Source organism: Xiphophorus hellerii, chromosome 21 (genome assembly GCF_003331165.1).
Source record: "Xiphophorus hellerii strain 12219 chromosome 21, Xiphophorus_hellerii-4.1, whole genome shotgun sequence".
Taxonomy (NCBI): domain Eukaryota; kingdom Metazoa; phylum Chordata; class Actinopteri; order Cyprinodontiformes; family Poeciliidae; genus Xiphophorus; species Xiphophorus hellerii.
Window position 1 is genome coordinate 12373344 of NC_045692.1, and position 20768 is coordinate 12394111.

The 20768-nt window shown below is 38.5% G+C and overlaps 1 protein-coding gene and 1 long non-coding RNA gene across 2 annotated transcripts; one reads left to right on the forward strand and one right to left on the reverse strand.

Moving 5' to 3' along the window:
- Positions 1-1654: 1654 nt before the first annotated feature.
- crispld1a (cysteine-rich secretory protein LCCL domain containing 1a) lies at positions 1655-17461 on the reverse strand. Its single transcript, XM_032550810.1, has 15 exons — positions 17197-17461; positions 16383-16722; positions 9390-9508; positions 8123-8255; positions 7935-8050; positions 7730-7830; positions 7442-7642; positions 6683-6743; positions 6535-6601; positions 5791-5921; positions 5606-5649; positions 5417-5489; positions 5233-5308; positions 5010-5143; positions 1655-2589 (listed from the first exon to the last, which is right to left on the reverse strand). Exons 2-15 carry the CDS (start codon positions 16626-16628, stop codon positions 2538-2540), a joined length of 1554 nt encoding a protein of 517 aa, XP_032406701.1. The 5' UTR covers positions 16629-16722; positions 17197-17461; the 3' UTR covers positions 1655-2537.
- On the forward strand, positions 3511-20717 carry LOC116711497 (uncharacterized). Its single transcript, XR_004337252.1, has 3 exons — positions 3511-3551; positions 20366-20369; positions 20706-20717. It is a non-coding gene; the product is annotated as an uncharacterized LOC116711497 (long non-coding RNA).
- The last annotated feature ends 51 nt before the right edge of the window (positions 20718-20768 follow it).

A 20768-nucleotide genomic window follows, 5' to 3' on the forward strand; every position in this document is an offset into this window, starting at 1 on the left:
TTGCTGCTAATACATGCTTTTCTGTCTGGTAAGCACCAATAGAGGGTCTTATTGACTTTGTGAAAAAGCATCTAACAATCTTTTAATACCACAGATGTGTTGCACTGTTTCTTTAATTATTTTTTCTATAAACTGAAGAATCGTGAACCGTTTCTCCCATAGAGTTAAGCAAAGAGGAGAACTTCTGAGCACACAAAGCCAAGAGATCATCAAAACTTTGTAGTTTTTCCCCTAACCTTCAAGTTATCTCTGCTGACCTTCTTGCCTTTCATTTCTCAGAGCCTCATAACACCTATCCCTTCACCCTGCTGTGAATTTTGACACCTGTTTGATGTATCCCTCTCTTTACTTTTGGGTGTGCAGAAATGGCCCATCCATCTCCCAATGCCCTGCAGAGCGCAGCCAATCATGAGCCAAGTGATTCCGTTTGATAAAAACCGGATATGCTTATGTGCTAACATTATTGTAAAAAGGTTTTTTACGTACATACTTGTACATACTTGCATTCTACATTCATTTCCAAGAATGTAGAAAACATGCAGACTAATTTGTGCATATGTTTTTTAAATTTAGAGAAAACTTCTGGTTTCCAAGCAAGTTTGCATGACAAAAAGTAAATAAGAAATGTCTGTACATGTAAAGAGCATCAGCCCCATGTATTAAGTATTATGAGGTCTAAATCTCCAACATGCAGATTATTAACTCAGCAGGACAGTTTTCATATTTCTCTCATACTGCTGCAGCCATGTTAGTACACCCTAAGCCTACATAGTCGAATTTAACAGCACTTCTCAGTGGAATAACAAAGAATGACAACTAGAGTCTAAGCTTATTTCAGTCTTACAGACATCATAACACTCATGGACATGGAAATGTTGGAACCCATTATGCACTGGTAGCTTTTTTTGCACTGCTACTCAGAAACAAATAAGTTTTGATGACCTATGAGTTCAAGCCATCACCTGTGACTGGGAATAATATGGGAGAACTGCTAACCTAACAAGACATGACCATATACCTAAACTGAGAGGCCAGCCATGCAGAGCCTTAACCAAAAATGCAGCCAAAGGCTCCATGGTACCTTTGGAGAAGATGCAGAGATCCACAGCTCAGAGTGAGCAATCTGTCAACGGTACAACTAGTAGCTATAAATTCCACAAAGCTTTTTATATGGAAAAATGACAGAAGAGCATTGTTCAGATGAAGCAGTAAAGTTTCCAAATGTAAAGTAGGGTACAGAGCAAATTTGTGGAGTAGGCTAACTTCACCTTGAATACACTATTCAAGGTGAATAGTGTATTCACCTTGAATACACTATTCACCTGTGAATGCTTTACTTTAACTGAAAAAGAAAAACCCTTAAACCTGGTTGAATTTCTAGCAGAGTACAGTAACACACCAAAACATGCAACCAGTGCTACAAGGTAATAATTTAGCTGACAACATATCCATGTATTAGAATGACTTAGTCAAAGTTCAAACCTAAATCCAGCTGAGAGTATGTTGACAACATATTGACAACAAATGTTTGCAAAACATTTTGAAAATGAGGAATCATTTTCCTTTCCCTTTTCAATCTTGCCCTGCTGTTGGTCTGGGCGAGAGAATGTAGAAAGGTTTAATGGTTGTGAATACGTTTAATGCAAACATATGATTGAGATTTAACATCTTTCTATATTTTTATTGGAAATAAAACTTCATTGTTCTTCCAAAGGAAATAAATGTGTACATTTTGATGCATGTATGACATGATCGATAACAGTGCAGTTAACTGCTATAATTATTACAGCTCAAACTGCAAAAACTGTTACATTGCTTTATTTCTGATTTTATTAAGAGTCCTGTGAAAGGAAATGCAAAATATAGAAACAAATATTTTGATGACCATAAGACCACTCTGTGGGTTGGGTGGACTTCCTGACCGGCAGGAAATTTTAGCTTAAGTTCCTTATTCTGGAAAATAAAAACAAAAGCAGCCAGGTGGGTGAATACAATACACAACACATTCAGCAGCATCCAATACAAGTTATATTGATACATAGCACAAATATGTACAAAAAAATGCATATCAATTTTCCCTTTATTAAAAAACTACCAAGAGAACTGCCCCAAAGCACCAATAAAAATATGCTGTACATAATATAATAAAATGGGATTTCTCTTGTATGTGCCATTATGATTTAGCATTTTTGAAATCCATATTTAGACAAAGATACTGTACTTGGTAAACAGATAAGTCAATGATGCAATGGAAATAATAATAAGAAAGAAAAAAAAACTATGTACAAATATGTACAGCAAAAATTTCAGCTATATTTACAGTTTACCATAAAAGAAAAACAACATTTTAAAGAGGTGGGATCTTTTTGAGTTTTTTCTCCTGGGTTTGCATTGTCAATGGTAACAACCTCTCACCCTTGAAACAAAGCAGAGCCTGAATGATTTCAGTGATTGTGTTCGATAACGAGGCTTGAGGTTTGTCTTGTCAAAAGCTTCAAGTGCCTCGAATGATTTGGTTAAACCGCCTCCTTTACTGCTCAGATCACAGAGAAGACCCGGAATGCCTTCCCTCCAGGAGGGTTTTGAAGGCTGCAGGGGGAGAGAGGGACAAGAAGAGCAATCAGTCTTGGTGCTGTACTGTGTTTCTCTTCAAACATCCACCTAGACATAATTGATAGGACCATCCAAACACAGTTGAAAACTTTCAGAAACTTACAGAAAACTATGGTTACAAGGTTGACAAAAAAAAAAAAAAGTTACCTCAACACGCAAACGGATGGATCGCTATTTATACAAAAAAAATCCAGGGGAGAGTTCCATGGAGAAAATCACTGCTGACTAAAAACAGCACACAGGCCTGACACTTGCCTTAAAAACATTAAAGACCCCCAAGACCTTTGGTGGAAATGTTATGGGGACTGAAAAGAGAAAATTGGAACTTGTTGAAATATTTCATTTGCTGAGTCTGCAGAAGAGCTGATTCTTTGCAACTCATACATTTGAATTATGTGAGCACTAGCTTGGCTTGGGGTTCTAAACTTTTCAAACAACCATCTTACAAGCCAATTAGTTCATTTTCTTTCAAATGGGTGTGAGTACATCCCAAAAATGAGAGGTTAACTCTCAATTGTTCTCCTTGGATAATGCGTAAAAATCTCTGCACTGATACGATCAAATGATTTAGATACTGAAGACTGTATTGAAGTGCATTACAGCTCCTTCAACACCCTTAGTAAAGATAATAAAAAATCTAATTATGTTGTAGCATAATCTGTTACATATATTTTTGAAAAATCCAATATTTAATTTGAATACTTTTACTTAGTTTTTTTTTTTCTTACTAAATCACCAACGGCACTCTAATTGTCACCTTGGCAATAGCTACATAATAAATGCAACTGCAGAATTTTTATATTATTATTTACATTTCTTAGTTAATCAGAGTAACTTCTAATGAGTAATTCATTAAAACCCTAGGGTAGAAATGCCACATGACAGAGCCTTACTTACTTGAGTCACTCATCAAAATATGAAAGACAAGAGAGCATGCTGTTGAAGTAAGGCAAAGTATTGATCTTTATTAGTCAGAAATAGTTGCTCCCTATATTTGGTCATTTCTATAGTCTGAGCAAAAATTAAGATCCTTAAAATGAATCCAAAACTCACAGAGTGGCATGTTGAATTCCATAACAAATTTTAGAGGTAATACACCTGCTAACTGGTTGGGCAGAAAACGCTTTTTCGTTCCCACCACCACAAACCAAAAAATGTGTGAAGTTTGCTTAATGAAACTTGAACTGGCGTTATGACCAGCATGTTTAGAGGTCAGATAAAACTAAGTTGGAGCTTTTTGACAACATACATTCCAGGTAGGTCTGGGAATGAATGAAGTGTGAAGAAGCAAAACCAAAAACTTGATGAGTTGAGTAATGAGTCACCTCAGAATCTACATTTTAAGCAGCTGTAATTTTTCCAACGCTTTATGGCTGCTGTAACCGCATTATACGGTCTGTTCCTGAGTACTGTGTGAGAAAAAATACGACACTCGAGCAATATAAGAGCTATCTCCACAGGACTGAAAAACAATCTGGAGACAATTATTATCACTTTACGCTTGGTAAAGACTGAACGAAATGCTTTAGATTTTATTTTTTCAACAATATCTCACATTTTGGGCGACATCAAGTCCCAAGATGGAGAAAATGCCTTGTTGTTAAACAGCATCTTGCAATGAAGGTTTTCTATGGGATAAGTGGTGACATGAGGAAGGATGTCCCAGACAATTTAGCAAATGTGCTCAAAATTTCAAAAGCTTTGTCATTACACATTTAAAATAGTGAGGAACTGATATTTTCAGGTTGTGGGATGATTACTTAAAGGATGTTATCTTGCTCAGGTAATGATGACTGTTTTCTCAAGACTAACAAAAAACAACTAAGATAACTCACACTCAGAGACACATGAAAATGCTACACTCATCTTCTCAACAATAATTGCCCAGCTTTTAATTATGTTCAATTCAAATCATGCCAATTGCCCTCTGAGGCACCCTATATCAGAGTTTTAATAAAGTGTCTGTATCATGAAAAGATTAGGGCCTCAAAGAGGAAAGAGTGTTTGAATTTCTCTCAACCTGTGAACCATTCATTCAATTCAACACAGAGACTACATCAACTGTAATTCTTTACATTGGGTTTTTCTTTCCTGTTAACTACTACTCCTGATGTTGCTACAGTAAGGCTCCACTTGTTAAATTAGGTGGCTGTTTGAAGAGCAAACTCCAGAAAGTATACAAATCCTGAAAATAGAAATGTCACCCTTCTATTGGTTTTCAAAATATTTGGAATGAGCATAACAAGGGCTAAAAGTCAGAAGCAAATAAAATTATATGTTGTGAAAGAATAAAATATGCAGTTTAACTTCATGAGGACAAAATCTCCAACTGAAAATGCACATACCTACACACATTTGTCTACACAATACATATTTACAGGTCATTCCTGTGATACCTCTCAGAGAAAATCCCATTTTGATATGAGGAAATATAGTGATTCCGCTTGTCCACTGGCATCACATCTATGTATCCACCCACACCGTTCCTGATGACTCCAGCATGGACAGCTGCCCGACATACGCTGGACTTCTACAAGGACCAGTAAGAAGAAAAAGGATGATGAACCAAAACTTTGTGGAAGGTTGGCTTTTACACATCTTCCAAAAACAGGAACTTACATCAGAGTATATTTTGGTACCAATGACTCTGGACAGGCGAGGGTTCTCCTCTAAACAGTTCCTTGGGCAATATAATCTAAAAATACAATCATTTCAGGATTTGACAAAACCAGAGAACAATACTGGATACCAAAGATTAGAAATATATTTGGTGGTCAAACAGTAAGTACATTAAAGTTCAAACCTTGGACAGTGTCTTGAAGGCTTTTCATATGGACACAATTGTTCAGCTGTGGTTTCACATGTAATGGCTTTAACTATATATAAAAAAGCACACAGAAAATGTCTACAACTATTGATGCAGCAGCACACCTTATAATGAGCAATTCTATATGTGTATAATACGTAACGTGTGTCACACTCTTAGACTTACCTGCCACTCTGGAAACTGTGAAGGAGTTAGCACTGTGATATTTTCTGTCCAAAGGAAAGGCATAACACACCATTAGATTTCGTCTTTTCCTTTCAGCTTCGATTGGATTGTAATGAGATCACTACCGAGTATCTCAAGTGTACTACATATAAATACCAATTTTGTTTCTAAAATCCCTGCCTCACCCGAGAGACTGGACTCCATTCTTGTTGGATTTGATGAAATAGTTCTTTCTGCCTTGCCTTGTCACGTCCAACCAGCCCCCATCGTTATCTATGACGCCAGCATGTAGACCAGCTCTGCACACACTCGATTGCTGCACAAACCAGAGATATTTTTGTGTACATTTTGCTGACGCATCAGTCAGAACTTACGAAAGTTTTCAAACAGTGGTAGAAAAAATTTAATTAGTACAAAAATGTAGGAAGTTTGTGTTTGGCTAATTATTTCTTTGCGGCTACAATTATTCTTGTAAATAAATATTATACGGTCTGTTTATTGTGCTGTTTTTTCTTAAACAGTGGCATCTTCTTAACAAGTAGATAAAGTTCTCTTCGATCTACTTTTGACCTTTTTCAAAGTTGACTGACCAAGCTAAAATTGGTACCTAATGACTGAAAGACTAACTATATGTTTTTTGTTGTTGTTTTATATATTTGTTTTTGTCAACTGGTAACCTAGCACTGTCATACAATAGATGACACTTAGACATTATAAGCCAGTAGAGTATAATTGAGCCATGATGTGTTGACTCTAGTGGAAAAGGGCCACTAGGCTTATTTCATAACAAAATTATATATTATCACAAGGTTTATATTGCCAACAAAATATCTTCATGAAGACTTGATTGGTATCCAATCAAAAATATTGCAAACTTTGATCTTAGCATGGTTAAGACTTTAAAATTGCATATCAACCTGTTTACCCACCATTTCATAGTGCACTGTTCCAACCACTTTTTCTGTTGCATCCAGGCATCCAGCTGGACACTCGTACCTGTACGTCAATATAGAAAAAGCCATAGTTTAAAACTCTGTCCATTTCTCTTTATGTGTCACTGTTTGATCTCTGTTTTACCTATTACATGTTGTTCCTTTGCACTGATCTCGCAGTTTGGTATCACAGGTGACGAGCTGAGCTGAAACACAAACATTATGACTTCTCAGAAAATGCTCCTACTCAAAACTGCCTCCATAAGTCAGCTGTTTTACATTGAGTATAACTAGTTTTGAAAATCCCAGGTTGAAAGAAACCCCAGGGAAAGGAATTGGTGCATTGCTTCCAGAACAAAACACACACAAAAAACCCCACAACATATTTCAGGGTGGTCAGCAATACTAGAGGAAGTGTCTCATCTTACACTCTTAGGGCCCTTGCACTGCAGGGAGGAAGCCGTTCAAAAACCACAGCAAGCCCCTTTCACTCCCGCTCAGCAAGCCAAAAACAAACACATCCTCAGGGGATCGCTCTAAAATTAAGACCCCCTCCTCCAAAGAGTAACTTGCAGTATTGGGCCGGGTTTACAGACTGTCAAGAGTCGATCAAGTGGATAACAAGTAAAGGCTACAAAGCATCAAAGAAATCTTACATAAACTGTAAGTACGGTAAAACATTGTTCAGTTATGATCTGTTTTCTTTCTATAATCCAATACTGCTGCTTCCACACACAAAATTTCTGATTCTCTGGTTCTAACCCAGCTTCCAGACGTTTTTCCTTATAGTACATACCGTACTGTACTTCCCAGATCTGCTGGTCCCACCCCTTAAACCAAGCCCCAAAGCCCACAAATTTAAGTTGAAACTAGATCCAGAACAAACAGTTAAATGGCAACTTACACATCTGCTGAATGTTGACCACTTCATTCTTCTGCAGGTCCTCTGTGGGGGGCTCGGTGGGGGCCGGGGCTGGGGCAGGGAGGCTGGGAGGTGCAGGTTTGGAGGCCCGAGTCCAGGGTTTCGTTCCTCGAGGGCCCCCTGGCTCAATAAAGTTGCTCTCCTCTGTTTCCTCCAGTGGTGGGTTAGATCTGTCATCTTCAACTAGAGATACAGAAACAGGGAATGATGAGTCGTTTCACTGCACTTTTGTCTGGGTTCTTTGTCTTTTCCAGTGTGACTCATGGATACCTTTGTAGCACAGATTATCCTTGCATCCTCCTCCGTAGCTTGGAGGACAAGAAGAGCATGGAGTCCCATGTTTGTAGGGGGAATGTCCCCACCAATTTCCTCTGTTATAATCGATATTCAGTAAAACTGTTCAAACATTGTAAGTGAAACATGTTTTTTTATTTTATTTAAATTTCCTAATATGACTTTATTCTGCTGTACTTACTTTGGTGAATAGTTGCAGACCAGATATACAGCTTTCTCCCAAACTTGTCCCCACACATTCATGTTGTAGCAGAGGTTGATGGCACAGCCAATTCGGCTGCTAGTGGCCCATACCAGCTACAAAATGATGATGTAGTTCATTATACAACAAAAACAGCTGACACAAATAAATAAAGTCAGGTAGGTTACCTGTGTGTAATGTGTGCAAACAGGTCCGGAGCATTTGAACGGGCAGTAGGGATTGCACTCTTGAGGATAAGGGAAGGAGTAATCTTTCACTTCATCGTACCAGGCCTGCACATGGGACGTAGGGGGCCGATACCTAATAACAGCAGTGACTATTATAATTCACACGAAGCTAAAAATACAGTGATCTCTGTCTCATAGTGAGTCCAAAGACTCTTTGAAGCAAGAAGCAAAAGAGTTCCATAAAGTACACATACTCAGTCAAAGTTGTAATAATTAATTAAATGACCTACAAGCTTAGCAAGGAAAAACATTACTCTAAGTAATACACCTCCACCATGTATAATTGCCAACCACTGATAAACACACCAATTTAGGCACTCCTGTTATGATGGCTCTAATTGGTAAGCACTGCCACGTTACCAAGGCCACAGGCCTGGAACCAGGTGCTGAAGGATAATTTGATTAAAATGAAGCATCTTGACGGTGAGGTGAACTGATTAGATGCAAAAACAAGATTTTCTTATGTGAGACACTGACGTTTGTAGAGAGATTTTTTGAAAGGGGTGTGAGTGAGCAAATGGAAAAACAGAACCAGTGAGAGTCTGTGCTGTGTAAATCTATTGGGCTGCAGTGTGGGATCATAGGATCTCAGGTATACGTCCACAATAGGTAAACACTGTCAGCAGTTGTTTTGTATATGCCCCTATGTGTTATTGGTTGGGACAGGGAAGGTTTTCTAAATAATAAGTATTTAGACTCGCACATGGATTCTTTTGTGTCAGGAGATGAAAAGAGTAAATTCACATTCATTTAGACTGGTCAAACCTAAAGTGAGTAGTTCTAGTATGACAGACTTTGCACTGAAAACTTGTTAAAATGAAAAAGACTTACTTAATTTTTGTGAACCCAGTAATTTGAGTTGTACATTGGACAAAGAAGGAGCTGCTCTCCCTGGTCAAAATTAATGTTAGATTCTCCAGTGTTTGGACTTGAAATAAGGTGGTTAGTTTTATTTCAAAGTCCCACATTATTAAATCTTGTGTTTTAGAAGATAATGGGACAAATAAATCCAAATGCTGAAGTTAGACAGTTCTCTGTCATATACTGTCTATACTGTGAAAGAAGAAATGTCAATGTTCTCAGAGTAATCGGGAAAGCCCATTATATTTGTATTTCTCCTTTCCTTGTCATTTCTCCAGAGGAGAAAAAAAGAAAAAGTTGCTAACTTGTTAAGAATATTCTAGCTTTTTATTGAGAGATAATTTACCTTCCCCAATGCACACCCAGGTTCTGCCCAATCTGTGGGAGTAAGCCCGCAGGACCATGCTCCCACAGGCAGGTCTCTGCCCACTCCTCAGCAGTACGTTCCAGCTCTGTGTCCCACACCTGATCAGAAGAATAAGATAGACAATAACAAATAGCATCAGTTTGCAGAATATTTTGAATAAAAGCTGGAAATTTGACAAAACGTTATCCAAAGCCAATTAGATAGAGAACTGATGATAGAACATGAGGTTTATCAATGTCAAGTTAGCGAGCTGGTAATGAGCAAAGACATTTACAGCCATATGTGCTTTTTCTGTGGGCAGTGATGTGCTAAACCCATATGATGAAGTGCTAAGTAGCTTCATCATCTTCACGTTAGCTGTATCTTAAAACTGATGTCAATGTGGAGACTTATTCACTTTATTTCTGCTAACCAGCAATTAAACCCTCAACAGGCCTTCTCTGAATTATTTGTAAATTAATTAAAAATGAAAAAAAATAAATAAATGAAAGAATGCTGGAGCATATCTTTCGCTTTGCTGCTTTGCGATTTACACTGTGTCAAGTTCTGGGAATGCGAAGAGAAACCCATGTATTCTAATAAAAAAGAAAAATATAGCCAAATTTCTCTAAAGAACAGTATGTTCCTATAATCAGAGTCAGAATCAGAATATACTTTAAGGGGAAATTGCTATGGTTAAAAAACAAGTCTAAATTTATAAGTAATTTAATTACACGCCTTTTTATTCACATTCAGGGTGACTTGTGTTTGTAAAATCAATAAGAGTGTGTGCATGTGTATGTAATGTTAAAAAACTAGTCAAAGGTGTCAAAAATGTGTTTTTAAGCCTGCTCTAAAATTAATAGCTGACACAGCTGACGTAAATACCAAGCCTGTAAAATGCAGAACTACTAAATGCTAACTGATTGCCTGTACCCCTGCAGGAAGCAGATCACAGCTGATGCCATTTAAAGTTGCCTATAAGGTCGAGTTGTTCCATGCTTTATAATGACTTACAGAGTGTTGGTTAAAGCAATAAGGAGAATTTGTTCAACTCAAAACCGCACTGCCCTGACATGACCTCTATTTGCGGTGCGCTGACTGAAATGTCAGCATTATCATCTGCTTTGACATCTGTTTTGGCATTTTAAAGCTGCTGTCAAGCTATTTCTCAACTGGACACATTTTTCCGGTATCTAAAAACACATTTTGTTTGTCTAAACATGAAGAAATTAGAAATATTTTGTGAAACATGAAGTGCTGCCTATGAATTCAACTATAATGTGCCCTCTAGTGCCTGTGTATTGGAATGAAGAGAGATGTACAGTGTGTCACTCATAACCGAGTAAATAACTTTTGTTGCTTCATTATTTTCATTGATCACCAGATTGTCTTGGGGTTAGTGCTCTGTGCTCCATGAATAGACTGTGAGTATTCCCTAGTTATAGAGCAGAATTGTCAACCATTCAAAATGCATGAATCTTCTTTAGTGCAGACAGTGTATCTGCATGGTTTAGGATGAGATTACATAATCTTATCATTTAGTCATTGCTGTGAAATGTTTTCAGACCAGTTTATTTTTAAAAATGGGTGAATACATAATAAATATTAGCGCTTAAATACATGAAATTAAAGCTACATGGCTTACGTCCAACTCTACTCCCACTAGCAAGTTGGTGTTAACAAATTTGGTTTGAACTTTTGAGTTGCACAAATTCTCCCTCTGTGGCACCAACGTGTGACATATAGATCCAGAAATGTGATGTTGGAGCATTATTTACTCAAAGAGGGTCATCTTCAGATGCCATTGATGGTAGTTTGCAATTGGGTGTCAGGGAATAATGTTGAATGCTAACGAAAAAAAAAAAAAAACACTTCTCTGCATGTCCCTGAATATATTCCTGGCATTAGGTTGACAGATTGTCACAATGTTCTGCTCAAATTGCTGTTGGCTTTGTCCAAATACTCTTAAAAAGCAGACCAGTTGATGCTTTCCAATTTCTTGCAGTTAAGAAGCCAACAGCTTTCTAAAAATGAAATAGGTCTAAAGCAAATGTTTTCTGTTACTTGGCAAGGAGTAGTGCATGGTCATCATGAGGGGAAAACAGCTAGAAGAAACCACTCAGATTTGCCATTCAAATTATTTTCACATTTCCTTTTAGTTGTTGCATCTGTACAGTGTACAGCCAGGCTGTCAAGATGCTGTTGTTTGCACAGTTACCCCAGGAGGAGGAGGAACCCCGTAACCACAAACCCGATGCTGTCCGCCTCCCGCTCTGACAACAGAACCATGAAGAAAAGCGCCCCCACCCTTGCGAACATTTTTCAGCGTAGCTCACATGGCATTGTTTGTTTCGTTTAACACTTCATTTGCGGTCTGGATTTCTTATATTTTCTTTTTCACTTTGTGTTTGTCTGGCTGCCCTCACAAGATACTTCCTTTGCAAGTATGAGTTTCCTGTATATAATCAATGGACCATACTGAGACTACTGAGAGGCGGAGGAAAGATATGGCAACTGGGAAAATAAAGTAAAAAGAAAAGTTAGAGAAAATGCAAAGATAGAAATGGTTGACTTTCTGTCATGAACTCTAAAAGAAAGAAGAAATTAAAAGAGATTGAATCAAAAAAAAAATATTGTGAAGTAATTTACATGTGTGAATTTCCATTCAAGTTTTTCAAGCACAACTTTCTAGCAAATTCCATTAAATGGTTTGAAAATGGCAAATGAAAAGATTGTACAACCAATCAAACTTTAAAACGTTTCACGTGGAAATCAGATTCCATGTGAAGCAACTATTGACAACTACAACTGCAAACATTCTATTTGATCTGAGTAAATACAAAACTTGCTTATCAGGAGTTAAGGAAATGACAAATCATCTCAGAAAAAGAAGGTGGTAGGCTGTAAGAAGAATGTATTCTGAGTAGTTTTGTAGTATGGAAAAGGTTGATTAGAAATACAAAGAACAACTGCAATGCTTAAACAACTGTAGATTGTGTTCCTAATTTATGCTTAAAATCGTACTTCCTGAAACCCTAGTATTTTTACTCACATCCTAAAGTGTTCTATAAAGAAAGACCAGAATGAATGTTTGCCAGCAATTATGTCAACTAAGATGTTTTTTACAACAGGATTTTCCATAGCCAATAAATGCTATGTCAAATGGATTATGAGTTGTCCATGCTGTTCTGTATTTTTTGTGCCCTGTGTCTCTTCAAGGATTTGTGACAGTGATGATCCCTGGACACACTGACGACAAGAACTGTGGCCAGGGATTTAGAGCGAAAGCAAAATTTGGAAAATAAAGGTTTTGTATTCATGCAAGCTGTTACATAAAGAGGATGCAACAAGTCAAAGGGGACGAAGATCCAGACCTTCAGGTTTCAGTGGAGCCTAAGATGTGATGTGGAGTCCAGGTGGTGCACTGTAGGTAATCTGGAGCAATTCTTTAAAATCAAAGTTTCCATCTGATCTAATACTGGTGTCAGTGGATAAACTAGGAACACCTGTTCTGAAAGCACTCTGGCACCCCCCTGTGGAGATCTTCTTAGTATAACTAATCAATCCAGATTTCTAAAATAGTGGAAATACTGGATCTCTTAGCTGACTTTTAGGGTCCAGAAATATTCCATGCCACAGCTAATCAGTAGTTGCCAGATCACTTTAAAAGCCCTGGGCTTAGATATTGTTTGACTGCTTTCCACATTGACTAAAAAAAAAATATCAATAGAGCTTTGTCATAATTCACTAACAGCACCACCACCACAGACCCGAGTGTGGTGCAGCAAGGCCAAGCTAAACATCAGGAAACGTGGGGCCCGTTCCCCCCACCAAGATGCCGTCTGTTTGTCTTCTACTGCTTCAAACACTGACACCTTTCTTTTTATACCTGTGGGTCAACATCTGAGTGAGAGGCAGAATCGCTGTCCCCGTGTTGAAGCCATTGTAAAGCGTAAATGCTTATTCAGGGAATTTTTGGGGCCTCTGTGGTGCATAATGACAGAATGGGAACGGAGCCACAGGGATAAGGAAGGGAGAAGCAGGGAGAAAGAAAGAGAAAGGGAGGGAGGGAAGGTAAAACAAAAAATAATTTTAAAAAACAGGCAGATGAAGGGGGAGATAAAGCAGTGGATCTAAACTGATGTTATCTTCAATGATTGCCTCAGAGGGTCACTGGGGTTGTGGTCTAATACAATGGAGGACAATAGGAGAGCTGATGGGCAAACGTTTCTCTCTGTGCACATGGTTTCATGCATCTCTGCATGCATGAGTGTGTAACTGGAGCACAGCCAAGCATATCTACGAAGTCTTCCAGCAGAGTGAAGCTTTGAGCCTTCTGGAAAGTGACAGCAGTTGGGGAAGAAAAGGCATTTTGAAATAAAGTGGAAATCAGTCACAAAAAGATATGACCTGTAAAGCTGACCAGTACCTCAAATATTGACAACTACAACTGGAAATATTATTTTCCATAGTCACAGAATATTGTCTTTTCTCTGTCTGCCTATCTCAAATACACATAGGGCGATTATCAATATTAAGGTATATCAAGGTTTTTTAAAAATAGTGGCTTCAAAACAGTTTATATTGTATAACATTTTACCAAAGAAAGAGCCCATACAGATACTATATAGTTGCTTCTCATATAGTTACTAATGTATATTAAACACTTAACAGCTAAGTAAATTTTCTTGCCACCCTCCATTGAAGAATGGAGGCTGCAAAGTTGTATTAAGTTTATGGACAGGCATGGGGTGTTGTATTCACACTTAGATTTAAAACCCACAAAAAAACCCTCATAAATCAGAAAGTTAGAACTGCTAGTGACACTTTAATTTCTTGAAAACGTCTTTTTGCATTTATTTCAAAATGACATAGGTTAAGTTTGGTAGATATGGGGAATGCCTAAACAATTGTCAGACTGAGTATTTACACTGAAAAGCAATGTCAATGTCTTATCCTTTTAAAGTTCACTTAAATTATATACTTGGTCAAGTGACTCAAGACTCAAAGTTCAAAGTTAAGTGGTTGGGAACTGACTTGAGATTTGACTTGGAAAGAAAAATGTCAGACCTACAGCCTGCACGTACTCTGCAAAAACCAATAAATGTGTTAGTTCTCTTTTAGTCACTTTCTTGTGCCCAAGCTGTAGCATGCTGACTGATGTCCTTCAATATTTTCTATTGATGTTCTATCTCACTGATGCCATCTATTTTGTAAAGTACACCGGTCAACTCTGCAGCAATACATCCACACATCATCCAACACAGCTTCACATTTAGGATTGAATTCTCAAAACATTTTCCTCCTGATGTAATAACGATAATCATTTTGACCAAACACTTCACGTTTAGTTTCACCAGATCAAGGGACAGCTTCTTCTTTGCCGAGTGCTCTTTCAGCCAATGTTTGTACATAGCTTATTTTACTGCAGATAACGATGCTCTCTCACCAGCTCTAGCCAACATCTAAATAGGTACTTTCTCCTTTGATCTGGGGTTCCCACTAATCAAACTATTTTTTTTCTCCAAGTTATCATATTGTGAGAGTCTCCTTTCTCTCTTGCCTCCTTTTCCTTTTTAATTCCCGCCATTTAATGTTTACCTTTCATTCCCAGTTATCTTTCACTCCGTCTCACGCCTCACATCCTCTTGTTGCATACCTCTACGTGCTTAACCCGACTGTGCCCTCAGACCCCCAAAAAACTGCCTACTGTAACTGGAGATGGTGAAAAGAGCTACACTCTGCCTAACTCAGCAGTTTTTCACACCCGTGTGCCTCTGTACAGACGTACGAATGGTCCCCGAGCATAACCTCTCAATTACACAATTACACAGTCCAGCAAATGCCCTCAGCAGGAACTGTTTATTTTATTTTACTGGAGAATAATGCAAGCTTTTGTTCTGTTTCTCTTTAAGTGACAAAAGGTGATAAAACCTCATTACTGTCTCCACATTGTCTTGATTTAGTTTTTTCTTCAACCTGAAATGGCCTTGCACTGCGGAGGCCAAACTGTGCCTACATGTAGTATGTGATCTGGAAAAAATCCAGATCTCCGCCCAAGGTGTGGTGTATGCCTGCGTGTTTAGCCAGGGTAGTTAGACAGCTGGTAAAACAAGGCCCTCTGTGCTGCACTCTTGATTCTAATTGCACTGTGAAAAGCGATCTGGCGCTGCACACTCAAGTGATGGCCAAAGGATAAAGTCAAACAAATCTCTAGGCATGAGTGTTGGGGTTGAAAGGAGGGGCAGAAACGCAACAGAAATGTGATTATTGGCAAGTTGGCAAAAGTCTTCTGTTTTTGCAAAGCAGCTGCAAAGTCATGGGGGGTAAAAAGTTATGGGTTCATGTGCAGAGGTACTTTGGAGGCTGGCATTTGGCACATTTGAGCAAAGTTAGACTGCATGGTGCCAAATGGTTTGGTGACTTGTTCAGCTCACCAAATTACAAAACTTTTCAACAATCAGAAACTGAATTTTCTCTAAACTCTCTGCTGATTCTGACCACAATGCTGCAAGTAACAAAAATATTTACAAGATTACTTATATTTATGCATCAAAGCATAAATTTACTAAATAAAATCTATATATAAGACTGGCTAACTCCAGCCTCTGCCATAGTTATTGGTATATCTCCAATCTGTAAACTTCTTTACAATGTCAAACATAGAAATGTCACATCTGAGTAGGTATGGGCCAATTACTAGTTAGCCTGAGCATTCATGATAGTACAGAACTAGCATGTACTAACGACAGCAGATAAACTGTTTTTCTGCAACGGTTAGTTGTTTTTCTGCTACTAGCTCATTTAGCAGCAAAAACATGAGGCTGACTGATAGTTATAAGACACTCCTCCTGAGTTTGGCTTTGGTGCTAAAGTAGAGACAATGGTGATCTTGTATTTCAATCATATATTCATACATTTTACATCTTTCTAGAAATCTTCTTATTCCATTAGACTCTAACATCAGCCCATGCACCTTCATGCACCTACCATGTACTCCATGTTGGAGGCAGGGGGGTAGACCTGGCCTCGGAGCTTGTTGTGCAGGTCCAAGATGAGCTGAGAGTCACTGCTGGTGATGGCCCTCTTCCCCCTCTGCTTGGCTTGCCACCAGTCTCCGTCCTCATCCAGATACTTGTCCAGCATCCGCTCCCATCCTGTGGAGTTTGGAAGCATCACCATGGACATGGAGGCTTGGGCCAGCAGGAGCACGGACACGCCTCTCAGACACCTCATCCTTGGAGATGATGGTGATAAGGAAAGGTGGTGGGCTTCTCAAACTCCACCAGGAGGAATTGGAGGGGGACAATAAGCACAAATCCTTCTTTACCTGCACAGGGGTGAGGGTGCAGATTCATTGGAAGAATTAGTGCTCACCACAAGAGTTGCTGAATAACTTATGTCAATATTGAACTTGGTAGGGACAGTGCATTAGCTTGCAGACACACGATCTGGGGAAGTGCTGTGGAAAAAGCTAATGGGAGTTCAGTGAGGGTAAACTGGCAGACTGAGAATAACTGCAATAAAGTAATTTAAACTGTCCTTGAAAAGTTTTACAACTGACTTTTAAATCCCAAACAACCTAAGTGATCTTAAACGGTTCGGAAGGAATGCTGGTTGCAAGAGGCATGCAGTAATTTAACAAAGTCCAGAAAACTGAAGCTCATTTACTTCTAAAGCCATTATTAACTTAAGCCTTTTAGTATGCAGAAAACATGACGATATAAAGAGCCAATAGAAGTGAACACGTATTGGAACAGAAAGTGATTGGAATACATTTATGGAGACAGTGGAGGTAATTTACCTTGAATGAACTGGAAAGGAGCCCAGTTTCTGAAATTTTGGGGATGAATTTGACAGCGAGGAAATCTTCAGCTGCAAGAAGAAAACAAAAAGTCAAAGTTGCACAGCTCAGGTGCAACTTGGATCGACGTTTTGCCCTTTTTCTTCTTTTTTTTGCATGAATTTAAAGTATGCAGTAGGGTCTCCTCTCTCGTTTTCTGCAGCTTAAAAAAATATATATAAACAAATAACCGGCCTTTCTTCTTGCGGGTGTTGTGCTCCAAAGCCGGTAAAGCATCACTTGTCCACATTTTATCCTCAGTTTTGCTGTTCCACGAGAGCCGCCCCTGACCCCGCCTCCTGTCAAGGCTCATGTGCGCTGATATCGTTCGTGCATGAAGTGGTTTATTGTAGGAGAATCTCTTCATTTTCTCTTCCCAGAAACTCAAAGCTGAACTTTTATGGCACAGGGAGACAGAACCAGTTCAGATCCCCGCAATAAAATTCTGAAGTTGTGAGTTAAAGTCGCTTTTTTTCTTTTAAATGTTGCGCATTGACATCTTTGTGTGTGTGTGTGTGATAGAGAAACTATCCCGTTTTTTGAAGATTCCATTGGCTTAACTCACGGTTCTCAAACTGTGGGGCGACTGCCACTTGTAGCACTTGTCAACTGTTCAGTACTCAAAAGAAATGAGTACTGAACTGTCATAAAGTGGTGTGGTGAAGGGTGGTGAGGCAGACGCAGCAGACCCAGGATGAGATGATTATGGTGATTTAATTGTGAAAATAGGCTTAAATAAATCCCAAAGTCCACAAAACCTGGCAGCACAGTTGAGCAGAAGGCTAGGGCTCAGCACTGGTAGCAACAGGCTACACGCATGGACAAGACATATTGACAAGGAGACGCTGAGACACAGGTGACATTAAATACAAGGGAGGGTAATCACAGAAACGAGACACACCTGGGAAACAATCAAGGGGAAGACAGGACAACACGAAGACTCAGGGACACAGAAAACTCTAAATAAATACACAGAAAAACACAGAGCATGACATGAACAGTCATAAGTCATTTACTAAATAAATTCAATACACCTAATAGACAATAGCAGTCAAAAAGATGAGTTCTAAACTTGGATTTGGCATAATTGCAAAAACAAACAAACAAATAAAAAACTTAAACGCATTCATCCAAATTTTTACTGGGTATTGTAGCTTTGACAATGAAATGGCCGGGCAAACTATAATTAGCAATACAAGCTAACATCCAAAATGATTCCTGAGCAATGCAGCAAGTGGAGAATCTGCTCCACTACTTTTCAAAGCTTGGTCCAAATTTTTGTTTCTGTTTCCTAAATTTTTGACCCATAAAACAGATAATGCTTTTATACATCAGACTGGTTTGTTCCATAGATGTTTTCATTTGTGTTTTTGTTTTGGATAACTTCTTTGTTGATTTATTACTGGATTTTGCAATATGACATATACATCAGCTATGTTTTATATTACAAGGCAACAATGTCAGATTGTGAGGTCAGAGTTGATGAGAACTTTCTTGATCTCTTGAAAGTCCACTGGACCTTTCTGTTATTTATTTTTCAACTGAGAACTTGACACTAAAACCCACAAACATTCCTATCCAGTGGGACAATTGTAGTTTTAATATGTATATTATTATTACACCACTGGTAGTAGAACTTGGAAAACCAAGTATTGTCAGGATCTGTGTTTTTCTGTGTTTATTTAGAGTTTTCTGTGTCCTTAGTCTCTTCGTTGTCCTGTCCTCCCCTTGATTGTTCCCAGGTGTGTCTCGTTTCTGTGATTACCCTCCCGTGTATTTAACTCCACCTGTGTTCCTTGTTCCTCGTCGGGTCCTCGTCAATGTTAGTGTCAATGCCTAGTCTGTTCGTCGTCGGTGTGTCTCTGTGCGAGCTGCCGTGTTACTGGACTTATTTATTATTTTCATCATTAAATCCTCATATTCATCATTCCTGGGTCCGCTGCATTCTGCCTCACCACTCTCACCACCCGCACCCCTGACAAGTATTTTCAGAGTAGAAATGTTATAAAGAGTTTACACTGTGAACCATTAGTCCAAAGTGTTCATAGGATAACCTTTGAAGTTCTGGGAAGAATTAAAATTCAATCCAAGTCTTTCTGTCACCTGATTCTGTTGTCACTATTTCCCCACTCTTTGCTGTATTGTGGTCCCAACTCTGTTATGGAAACAAGCAGGTTGTTTTGTCATTTTCACTGGTTGCTATGGCACATGTAGAAACGGGTGAGGGGCACCAGAATGTATTTCCCACCTCCCATAAGGGGGAAAACCCAGCGTACTGTTTCACCTAAGCTACGTCATAAGTCAAACATGGACCAAAGTGACGATGAGTGTTTTGGTCAATTTTTATGTTGTTTACATAAGTCCTCATCAGCTCATATGCAAGACTTATCCTACAGGTCAGCCAAGGGTCTATTTTACAATATGTGGCACAAAAGTCCTGAGTTATATCAAAGTTTTCATGGTAGCCAATTGTTGTTCTATCCAGTGGTTGGCAATAGTCTCTTCTACTTTTATTAGCTTTATGATGTAACTCAGAAATCCATTTCAGTGTCAATAGATAGACCCATCACTTTGTCTGGGTAGGAGTATGTTAGCTTTTAGCACAGCTAGCGTGTCCAGTCAAAATAAGAAACATTCCTTGCGCAGCTGTTCAAAAAACAAATCACAGCAGTTTGTGTGTTTACTAGCAGCTATAAACATTTTGTCTTTTTTTTTTTCTAAGGGATGCAGATTAGTACAAAAATGCAGTGGTGTATTTTGCTGCTGCTCGAAGAGGAGAGATTGAGACTTGGAAGCAGACGCATTAGCTTTGCCTCTATTCCCTTGATAAATAAATACAAAAGACAAGTTTTGGCAAATATTGAGTCATAAATGCTGCTGGATATTAAATCTTATTTGAGCATGAATAAACACAGGGATGAGACTGGATAATTGGCAAAGTGATTTAATAAAAATAAAAAAGATGAATTCACAAGACAAAACTGGAGGTTGCACTATAGGAAAACAAAAAGAGCAAAGTTAAACAAACCGATAAGGCACATGGATAGTACTAGTCGAAAATAGGCATGATAATGGTTATGAAAGAGGAAATGACTCTTGGAATATAACAGAAAGAACTGAGGCAACAGAGATTTGTTTGCTGGGTAGATGATTCCTAAAAAAAGAATAGGGTAGGACTGATTAACTGAATGGTAAATCAGTGTAGAACCCCATATAACAAGATGAACCTGAGAAACGATGAGATAAATTACTGAACACAGGGAAACACCTCAATAAAGGAGAGCAACACATAAACAGGCTTTACAACCTGTAGTCAAGAAATACTAGACCAGAACTGACAGAATAACACAGGAAAACGTATTCAATGGAAAATAGGAAAGAAACAGTGCATACAAGAAAACAGTTTATCAAAAATAAAGCAGGAGCTACAACTACACATTATAAAGCAATAAAGAAATACAAAACCAAAGTAAAACTAAACTCAGATGCAAACATACTGCATGCATGTTTTCAGCTAGCATCACTGAAAACAT